Genomic DNA, 11,011 nt, shown 5'->3' with positions numbered 1-11,011 from the left:
CTAATTTCCACAAATTGCGTGCTATGTTTTTAGTCGATTTCTCTGATCTGCTGTTTATCTTAGCCCAGACCGTCGCTCACAGTAGTCCTTGGTAAATCTTATTACAATCTTGCGTATATTTTTTCACGCATACTGCATAAGCTTTAAGTAAACTTAAAACGGTACTCCCGTAGTATGTGTACCAGGTTTAGGTATATTACGAGTTCGGGGACTGTGTGTGTTAGCCAAGTGAATATACCCCCTGCCCAGGTTTCAGTCGCTTTACACAACTTGATGTAAAGTAGGCAAACAAAATTAGTTACCTCCATATTGGTACACATACTTCTGGAGCGCTAAAAACAGCATAGACTATTAATAGAAATTCCTTTCTTGACTCAGTCAACCATTTTAAATCCGGTATTTACAGAACCGCATGTAGTTGTGTATTAACGTCATAATGCCACGCTAACAGAACATTCACTCTCGTATGTCTAAAAATAAATAGTCTAGTTTCAAGTGAGATTTCGACTGTTCTTCTTCAAAAACCGCAAATTCGCATATCACTCTTGATTTAAAAAGTGTGTGAAGTTTATGCACGATAGAACAGCAAATAGTTAACAGAGGCTTACCATACGTCCCGCTTTAGGCGGGACAGTCCCGCTTTTTGGCGTCTTGTCCCGCCGTCCCGACAAGTCAGCCAAATGTCCCGTTTTTGCGTTCAGCCATCCAGCATAATACACGAACATGTTCTCGTTACTGTTGTTTCTGTGTTGCGCAACGCTAGCCTACTTACTGGAGTTGAATGCGTTTGTTTTCCGCTGATTCCCATTGATAGCAGACGCATCGCATGTAAAACCAATACTAATTAGTCTAAATTCGAATTATTTGTACCGGTTTCGTTACCGTCAATTCCTTTCTATTTTCGAACTGAACCCGATATTTGGACAGAAGATATGCGCATGAAATTTCGATAACAATATGGTCAATAAAGACAGCTTTAAATGTAGGCATATGTAGTAAAATCGGAAAATGTAAAGTTACAAAATCACAGCTAAGGGGTCGTTGTCTTTTGAGGCGTCCCGTCCCGCTTTGAAGTCACAAAAATATGGTAACCCTACGTGTTAACATAACACTTTTATTTTGATCATTCAACAAAACAATTCTGAGGGGGGAGCCGAGATAACGGTTTAAACATGCCGAACCACGGCCTCTCATCCGACAGTTCATGGTGGGTATGGGACTAGTTAGCCAGCTATTTGCTCCAGATGCATGAACTTGATCACACAATGGACGACTGACAAGGCTAGCTATATATTAGAAGGTACTCCCGTAGGCGTAGTATGTTAACCGAGACACCAAAACGTAGTATGTAGTAGGTTAGGCCATAATTTCAGGTACAAATACTACGGCAGTCACGTGGCTAGTCCCCGAACTAGTAATAAAATGAAAATAAGGTAAATTAGAATAAAATTATGGCCTAACCCACGTGCCGGTGTCCGCCATCTTGGTTCGCATACGACAGGTGTACCGATTAGAATGCCGGCAGATATCCTTCGTATAATCGTATGCATAGACATGGAAATTTTAATTGAACCCTCAATAATCATTTAATCACTGGATTGAAGAATCCTAAAATTGAGGGTTTTGTGTTTTTATTTCTGTCGGAAAGGGAGGAGAATGGAACTTAATAACCATACCAGGATATAAAACATATATTCACACAAGATATAACAGGATGGTTTAATTAGCTCCCGCGAGTGTCCTGTGTATGTTATGAATTTACCGGCAATGTTAATTATAATGAATTCCAAGCACTGTGAAAGCTTTCAACACCGCATTCAAAATGTTTCTCATTTGTATGAATGATTCAACTTACTGCCTGACACATGAAGTAATGAATTGAGCAGTGGCTGCACCAGGCCTTTCCGAAACATTGCCGCTTCACATATATCAGTGGATGGGCGCCTGTTCAAAGTATTACTCAGCGCTAGAGCGTAGAACACCCTTCGAATCTTCAATGCCGATTATTCCTATCTTACAGTACAATGCAAAAAAAATGTATCAAAATCGAACATTTTACCATTTTCAAGTCATAAGGCAAGTCATATCATTTCACTCGCGAGTGGTCTTCCATATAAAATCAAGTTCGATTTTAATATCGGGATGACTTCGGCCTAGCAATAACGGGCATTTGAGGTTCTCTGTGGTTGATTTAATTTTCCGGCATCATGGTCAAGATGATATTTCCGGGGTCAGGGTTCAGGGAAGTAAAATGTCACGTTATGCCATTTAAGGAAAAAGGGCACTTTATATATATTTATTTCAAAAGCGGTTAGATCTTCGGAATTCTAATTTTAACCTCGTCCAATGCTCGTTACAATCGCGTATATTGTATACATGGGCTCTAAGGCGAATCAAAAGTCATTTTTTCTCCTAATCGCATGGTAAATGATGTAAACATCATGTTAAAGACACCATTTAAAATCTAAATTAAAATTTTAGATCGTACATCCTCAATTTATCGTAGTTTGTGGCGAACATGACTATTAAACACCAAAACCGTTTTTATTTAGATTTGCGTCCGCCAATAGAGGCCATGTTTACAGCAAAATGACATACGTCATTTTTTATCCATCTTATATTACGAGGGCATTGTTTATATTATTGAACGTTGTTGGACGTATTGCCTTGTTATAGAACGTCAGGTGAATAGTTCGCCACCGTGTCTCCGTGTTTATTTTCTTTGTGGCAATAAAATTTATTCAAGTCACCCATGCCAGATTTATACACAGATGGTAACGTAAAAATATGTTCGCTATATTCTGAGATATAGTTAACCATGGCCTATCAAAATTATACAACACTCCTTTAACGGCTGAATTTTCTTGTCTGTACATGTGGGTGCCTGGTTCACCAACAGTTTTCGCGTTGCAGTGTGATGGATTATTGCTTAAACACACACACACACACACACACCACTTCTTTATTAATATCATCATAAGCTTGTGGAAGTTTTGGTGAGATTTTTCGTTATGAGGCTTTTCGAATAAAACCAATTCGAGATAGCAAAACCCATTTCTTGCACTCCAGTAAAATTGTTGAACCTTTTCTACAAAGCCCCGCCACCATAAATGTGAGATTTGAGAACAACACACCCGCCACTTGGGAATGCTCTAAAAATTTGAATTCCCAGTGCAATTTGCATTCTTAACCGTTTTTTTTTATTTTGAGTGTTGGAGGTTTTTTTCGGCGGGAACTTTGTACGAAGGATTCAAATTGCTTGCACGCACTTGAGAATGAACGACATACTTTAATATAGAACGACATTGTGACTTTGTTGATATGTTCGACAGAACTTGACAATTGATTCATCAAACCAATAATAGAACTAAACTCGAACTAATTGTTTTAGTTGTGATAGCCATGTATCAAAACAGCTCCAATCAAAAAACGAGAATATCGGTCAGAGACCGAAGACTTATCGATCGAAAGTTAGGGTATCCCCCAAAACAGCGCTCTTACTCCATAGTGACACCTCGTGTCCCATCACTAATTAATTAATAACTCGCTAATTATACGACATAATTCATCCAAAATCAATAGACTTCTGGTCCGAGATATGATGAATGCACATGCAAAATCTGGAGCAGATTCAATCTCGCTTTCGTGAGATATCGCGTGCATCTAACAGACAAACAGACAAATACCTATCGACATACTTACCGATTAAAATCAATAAGTAATAAAAATCACTCTGTATACTTCTCATTACTGTGTATTCCCCAAAGGAAATCAATTTCCTTTCAATATGTTCAATTGACCATATTATATGCAAAATATTACATAATAATATATTTTGTATAAACGCAAATAAATGACGGCATTTATGTAGATTGTTACTGCACGGGGAAATAGTAAACGAGGTCCGTTCCACTCGGAGCAATTTTCAGTTAATATTCACGGTGATTGCACCATTAAGTTTGCTCGGACCCGAGAAATATAAGAAAATAATCATATGGCGTTTAAAACGGGGGTAATTTTATGTAATATTATCAAATTTAGAATAAACTTGGTTTTCTATGACGTCACAGTTTCAATCTAGCATCCAGAATAGAAGTATTTGTGGTTGACAATCATTATAATAGTTAAATGTGATACTAAATTCTCTTTTGAAGGCATAGTTGTGACGTCAGGTCACGTGATTCCGACCAAAATTAGGATGTTCCAAAGGACTGGAATTTAGTAATGATGGTCATCTCTAGAGCCAAGCTAATACTTGTAGCTTAACATTAACACAAATTGCTAAAAAAATCGTAAATTTAGCATAGTTTTGGTGTAAGTTATGATAGTTCTATGGTGGGAATATTTCGAATTGGTTCTACAGTAGTACGCGTTGGTAATTATGAAGCCTTTTTAACAAAATTTTTGTTCAGCTTATAAAAAAATTTCCTTAGAAAATATTATTTAATTTGCTGATTTTTTTTTCATACGATAATCATAGTTTAAGCACAATAGTACATCCTATGAACGATGAACGATAGATAGCTCGGTGCCGGGCCGCGCCGCCGTTTTTCGCCGCTTTATTCGTACTTCTAATGCGCCGTAGCCTCCGGCAAGGTCGTCGAGAAATCGATGATATAAAGAGCCTCAACTCACTCGGCAACACAGATCGCTTTTCACTGGGTTCAGTACTAGAACTAATAGCCCAATAATTCGTTCTGCAGCCACGAAACCTTCGCATAGCCAAGAAAGAGGATTAAACCAAAGGTAAGACTTCAATTTTTTTTTTGTAAATTGTAATATTACATATAAATTTAAATAATAAAACGACTTTCGATGAATTCATTTCTCTAAAACGATATTCGACAAAATGAAATTAATTGTAATTTGTTAGTTTTATAAAAAATAATTTAGTTTTATTATTTTTGTGAAATGTTCATTCCAGTAAAACCCCAAGTATTTCTCCTCAGAGTAAAACTTGAATATTTTTCGGACATAGTCAATGTCCTATTATAGGTAGATCAGTTCTTGTTTTTGGTAGTAAAGAGAAAAAAGTATCGTCCAAAAATTGAAGCTGATAAACATTCAAATTTGCCCAAAATTGCTGTAGCTAGATACCTAAAACTTCATAATATATTGAAAAAAGGATAACTTTATTATTATACTTTATTGTAACTTTTCAGTGGACGGGCTTTTGTAGACATAACGTTTTCTTTTTTCCACAGATAAAAAATAAGTAGCGTATTTCTATGGGAACACTATATTTATTTTATTAACGCCATGGGAAAATAACGCGGCAATTTTTTTCTGTTTTCAGAAATGAAGCTTTTCGCTATTCTTACATGCCTGGTGGCGTTTGCCTCGGCAACCTACGATCCTGACTACGAAAGCACAAAAATGTTCTTGATGAGCTCAAAACCAGAGGACGTGCAAGATATGATTAAGAAACTCGAAGCTAATGGAAACGAACTCCCTAAAAACGTTAAACGAGTCATTGAGGAACATCCCGAACTCCTGCCACCACAAGCCCCGGCTTCCACCAGTGAACATCTGTTGGTATTTGAAGGCTCTGAAAAGTTGAGTAAACGTAAATTGACCACCATCACGAGAAAAGTTGAAGGTCTCCGTAAAAAACAAGAAGAAAGCAAAAAAACATTCGTTCCCAAAAAAATCACACCCAAAAGAAAGGGAAAAGGTAAGTTTTTTTTTGTATTTTCCCAGATAGAATATCCTTACGGAGTCAACCATTAACTTATTACTTGCCAACTCGAGTTATTAATCAATTCAATTGTCGACCAAAGGATAGTACAAGCGCCGAATGGTTTTATTTAAAAAAAAATTAAATGTTGACACAAAAACGGCGCGACGGACCCATTTCGTGAGAGCTATTATTTGAAAATAAAAATAAAATAATGGAGCAATGTTTGTCTAACTATTGTTTTTTGAAATATTTTGATGTCAAATCTCATACATTATTGTTTATTAACGTTGACTCAATAACTTTTAGAACTTGGCGTTCTCTCATATCCAATAATTGTTTCTCTCTTTTTTTGCGAAATTAAACAACATATCAGTACGGTGAAACTTTATTTTATGAATATATATAAGTAAAATGTTTCTCCTTTTTTCCAGATAAAATCTTTTTTAAATTTTCAAATCAAAAATCTAATATTTTTAATTCGCTCTCGGGCTTGATTTTTTTACTTTAGCACTATGTTATTATAACAATGCGAGATATCCCCAAACGTCGGGGATGGCGCTGAATGGTAGCGCTTATCTCGTATTAAAAGTTTATTTAAATATTCGATTTGCCTTCGGGCTAGGGCGGAAGGAGGGATGCAAAGAGAAAGCACACCGCGCGTTCATGCGATGTCTCTACTAAACGATAATGATCTTGTATTTAAACGTTCCTGTCACTGCCATGTTGCTGTAGTTCTTTTTCTTTTTTTCATTAAATATGATAAGCAGAAAGAAGTTTTACACTACGTATCAGAATTTGTTTCAACCAAGTATGATTTAAATAAATTCCTCTTTACAAATCGATCGATTGTCAAAACAATCTTTAGAACAAAATTAAAAAAATTATATATACGTAATCATGCATGAAATTGTGTCACCATTTCCGGTCTTCCCCGATGGCTTAAGACGACATTGAGACGCTGTATTGAATAAATTATAACATACTCTCATGGTTTTTAATACAAACTCAAAGTTAGGAAAAAATTTTACTGAAAAGAATTTGAGATAGTAAAAATAATATTTAAATACACAACAGTAAAGTTTCCAGTCTTTAAATTATTACCGATTACGAAATTATATAATAATTTATTGATTTCCTAATTTTTACAACCAAACATACTCGGAATGATTTTTGATCGCTTCATTATAATCAAATATCTTATCTTATAGCATGCAATGTTGATGACGATTGTCCTTACATGCATTACTGCGAGGATGTCGCCGACAGACTGAAAGAAAATTTGGATGCTCACAACTCGTCCGAATACTTCAACTTCACCAAACAAAGGTTGGACATCACCACTAAAGAATGTGTTAAGCGAATCGATGAATTCATGAGAACAAATGGAGCCAGAAATATCCCTAATGTGTACAAGACTCACAATTCAGTTGTCAGCGTACTTCAAAAAGTTGGTGCTCGCAAAGAAAAGGGTTTACAGAACTATGCTACCACATTCAAATTCGTTCAAACATACAATATCACTTCCAATATGGTGGAACCGATGGCAAGACACGGGGATATGTGTGAGTTATCTTTAATTATAAAGCTTACAAGAATGGTTTATTACAGAGGATTTCGTTTCGTATTGCGCTGGAAATAGCATACCAAGTAGTTCCTTTGTGATAATTACTGCTAAAACTTTGGATGTAAGATATTGCATAAGTTCAGGAAGTGTATGTTAATGATTATGATATAATTTGCTGATATTTATTTCAAATTTACAGCTTACGAAGGCGGCACTGGTGAGATGGATCCGAGTTTACTGATGATCATGCTAATGAGTGGATTGCTAGGAAATGGCGGCGGAGACGACGACGACCAGTTCGAAACTTTCCTAATGATGTCTATGATGGGAGGGGGCGGCGGTAACATGATGAATAATCCGTTCCTTATGCTGTCACTTTTGGATGGGGAGGGTGGATTAGGGGGCGGAGATGATTTAATGATGATGATTATGCTCACACAAATGGGCGGCGTTGGCGGCGCAAACACCGGCATGCTGCCTCTATATATATCCATGTTAACCAAGGACGATAACGGTGATGAAGATGACGACTCGCTGAAAAGTTTATTACCGTTGATCCTTTCAGGAAGTCTTGGAGGTGGAAAATGTCATGGTGGATCAGACGGCGGCATGGGTGGCCTCATGCAATACCTGTTGTATAGCTCTCTGTTCGATGAGCTAGACAGCAACTTGATGCTTATAATACTGCTCGGTGGAAATGGATGCGGCTCAGGCGGCGGGGATATAATGCAAATGATCCTTCTGCTAAACGCCTTTGACGATGACGGTGAGGGCTCATTAGGAGGTTTGGGCGCACTCCCACTCATGATGATATTGGGTGGAATGGGAAGCGGAAGCGGCAAAATGGATCCATCAATCCTGATTTTGGCTTTGTCAGGTGGCATGGAAATTTCGGAACTTATGCCTTTTTTGATATTCTCTGACCCTCGATATGCCAATAGTCCATTGCCGATGTTACTTTTACTCGGCGGTGATTTACTCGGCGGTGACATCGACCCTATCCTCATGATGGCATTGCTCTTTTCCGGTGGAGATTCAGGTTATACCGGCAATCAAGTCTATACGCATCAAGCTGTCCAGGTTAATAGCCAGTACCAGGACATTCCGCCAGCGGCTGGATCTCAATACGCAGGCGGTAGTTGGACAGTATCTGGATCTGGCGGACAGTCGCACTCTTCATCGGGCGGCGGAATGTTTGGCGGTTTATTAAGTGGAAAGGGATCAGGTAAATAAAAAATTATCATCTTCCAAAATTTAAGATTTAAACCAGTGTTCTTCAAACCCTCTTGGCACGGCCACATTTTTTCGCGAACCTCAGAAACTAAAATCAAAATAAAATTTAATAATACAGAAAATATTTAAAAAAAAAATAATAAAATTTGCAATACTTTCAATGAGACCGACATGCTCGCATATTCTCACAACAAAGATCGAATCTTGGCTCTATTTATTTCAGTGATGGTGGGTTCTGGTTCCAAATCTTTTCAAATTTAATCGATTCTTTGTTATACTGTTGAAAATTTGTCTATGAAAATGTTCGCGGTGCCCCCATTTGCATGTGCTTATTAACATAAGTAAGTGTCAATTTTACCATTGAGTCTGACCCCTTTCGAGACGCACCGGAAGGGCGGGAGTCTTAATTAAACCATGCAGTCGTGAAATGCGGAGCAAGGTTCGCTTGGGCTGTTAATTTTTTGAATGATAATGATTCGTCAATAGCTTTAGGGCGCTTCCAAGCTGTAGATTGTTTTAGTTGAAGGCGATTGATCAAAAACTACTTGAGATGAACTTGACAAAATAATATCCAAACGTACAATAACAAGTTAAACGCTGAAAAATATCTTTTCTGTAACAATACTGTCTACCACCTGCTAAAAAAACATGTTTTTTTCAATAAAAAAATCAATCTCTCTTACAGGTGGTGGAATTTTCGAATTCTTCATGTTTATGAAGTTGTTTGACACTGAAGGTGAGGGGAATGATGATATTCTCCCGTTATTGTTAATGATGACATTGCTTGGAGGCGGAGGTGGGTTTGGTGGTAGCCAAGATCACGGTCACCATCATTATCAGGATCCTACCCATTATGGCTATCAACAAGGCGCACAAGTCGCACCACAAGGATATCTTGCAATCACAGGACAGGCACAACAACACCAAGGAGGATACCCACAGGTTACACAGGGTTAATATCCAGTCAAACTTTTTAACACTTGTCGCCATTGTTGACTTCATTGCGTCACAGTGGTTATCGAAACTCCCATCAAATAAAATAAAAAGAAGAAGGCATTGGAAATGAATTGTTAGCAACAGACTTACTATACAGTTAAGTTTTACGTTGTAACAAGAGTCAAATTTTGAGGCACCGGAACAAACTGGACGCTATCATTTATTTTAAAGAAGAAAGGCCCATTCTGACCTCACAATCCCGAAATGGTGATTTTTAATTTATTTTTCTTGTAATACAATATGTTTTGAGCCTACATATTAAATATATGCTTAGTAACAGATTCTTTGTTTTTTGATTTTGTAAGCTTCAGACAGTTCATGCAAGAGACAAAAAGTACTACAAAGTTTACTCCGACCCCTCGGGAGAAGTCTTCCGCGGTTGGGAAACGCTGTACTGGAGCTCGAATAGCATAATACCTGACGTGTAAAGTTGAAATATATGTAGGCTTACCATACGTCTCGCTTTAGGCGGGACAATCCCGCTTTTTAGCGTCTTGTCCCGCCGTCCCGACAAGTCAGCCAAAAGTCCAGGTTTTGCGTTCAGCCATCCAGCATAATACACGAACATGTTCTCGTTCCTGTTGTTGCTGTGTAGCGCAACGCTAGCGTAATTACTGAAGGTGAATGCGTTATTTTGTTTGTTTCGTTGTTTCCCGCTAACATTGTTCGCGAACGTATCACATGTAAAATCAATTTCTAATTGGCCCTGTTCGGACGTTCGCGTGAATGTAACATTGAACAACGTTTTTTTAAAGGTGTTATCTACAGAAAAGCATGCTTGGGCGAATAAGTAAATTCTCAATGCTTAAAAACGGCAGACTATTTCATTACTCTTTTTGCTGTTCATAAAAAAAACTAAATTCGGAACATATGCGCATGGACTCTCGATGACAACATGGCCAATGAAGACCAGTGGCGTAGCCAAGGGGTGGTTTTGCCAGCCCCCCCCCCCCCCCTCTTTGGAATGTAAAAAAAAATCATTTTTCTGTATCATAGATATGAATTTTTACATAGCTTGAAATGCTTTTTAGACCCTCAAGAGGCAAGACTAATAAAAACAGGCGCATTCTAGCGTTCGATCGGACCTAGCAAATAAAAATGTCAGAATACCCCTTTGGAAATTTCTGGCTACGCTCCTGATGAAGACATCCGGGATGGCTTAAATGTAGGCCTATATGTAGTGAAATCGGAAACGGCTAAGTTACAGGAGGCGTCCCGCTTCGAAGTCAAAAAGATATGGTAACCCTAAATATATGGGCCTTGTCGTCAGGAGATTTATTGGAAAAGGGGGCTCCATTTCAGATAAAAGTAGATCGGTTGGAATACTCCCAACTCATCCAATATATTGGTATTCATTCGACGACACGATCAAAGGCTAGTTTCTCCTTTACCCGGATTCTCGATTCATCCGCTTTTTGCGAGCCAGTGATGGCTTAGTTCGTTCGGAACTACTGTGATATTTCGGCCTAACTTTTTTTTTACATTTTGGTTGTCAGACTAATGTATCATATATAATGATTGTTTCAAACCAGGGGCAG

General features: G+C 37.9%; 1 protein-coding gene across 1 annotated transcript; it reads left to right on the top strand.

Annotated features, from left to right (window-relative positions):
* Positions 1-4,589: 4,589 nt before the first annotated feature.
* On the top strand, positions 4,590-9,754 carry LOC120333875 (uncharacterized). Its single transcript, XM_039401255.2, has 5 exons — positions 4,590-4,746; positions 5,297-5,674; positions 6,889-7,242; positions 7,444-8,469; positions 9,163-9,754. Exons 2-5 carry the CDS (start codon positions 5,299-5,301, stop codon positions 9,432-9,434), a joined length of 2,028 nt encoding a protein of 675 aa, XP_039257189.2. The 5' UTR covers positions 4,590-4,746; positions 5,297-5,298; the 3' UTR covers positions 9,435-9,754.
* The last annotated feature ends 1,257 nt before the right edge of the window (positions 9,755-11,011 follow it).

This window comes from Styela clava, chromosome 15 (assembly GCF_964204865.1).
Source record: "Styela clava chromosome 15, kaStyClav1.hap1.2, whole genome shotgun sequence".
Classification (NCBI taxonomy): Eukaryota; Metazoa; Chordata; class Ascidiacea; order Stolidobranchia; family Styelidae; genus Styela; species Styela clava.
Note: the sequence above shows the minus strand (reverse complement) of the source record. Positions and strands in the feature narration are given on the sequence as shown.

Coding starts and splice junctions, on each gene's coding strand:
- LOC120333875 (XM_039401255.2), top strand. CDS start 5,299: ATGAAGCTTTTCGCTATTCTTACATGCCTGGTGGCGTTTGCCTCGGCA. Junction 5,675..6,888: donor ACCCAAAAGAAAGGGAAAAG/GTAAGTTTTTTT, acceptor CTTATCTTATAG/CATGCAATGTTGATGACGAT. Junction 7,243..7,443: donor GGCAAGACACGGGGATATGT/GTGAGTTATCTT, acceptor TCAAATTTACAG/CTTACGAAGGCGGCACTGGT.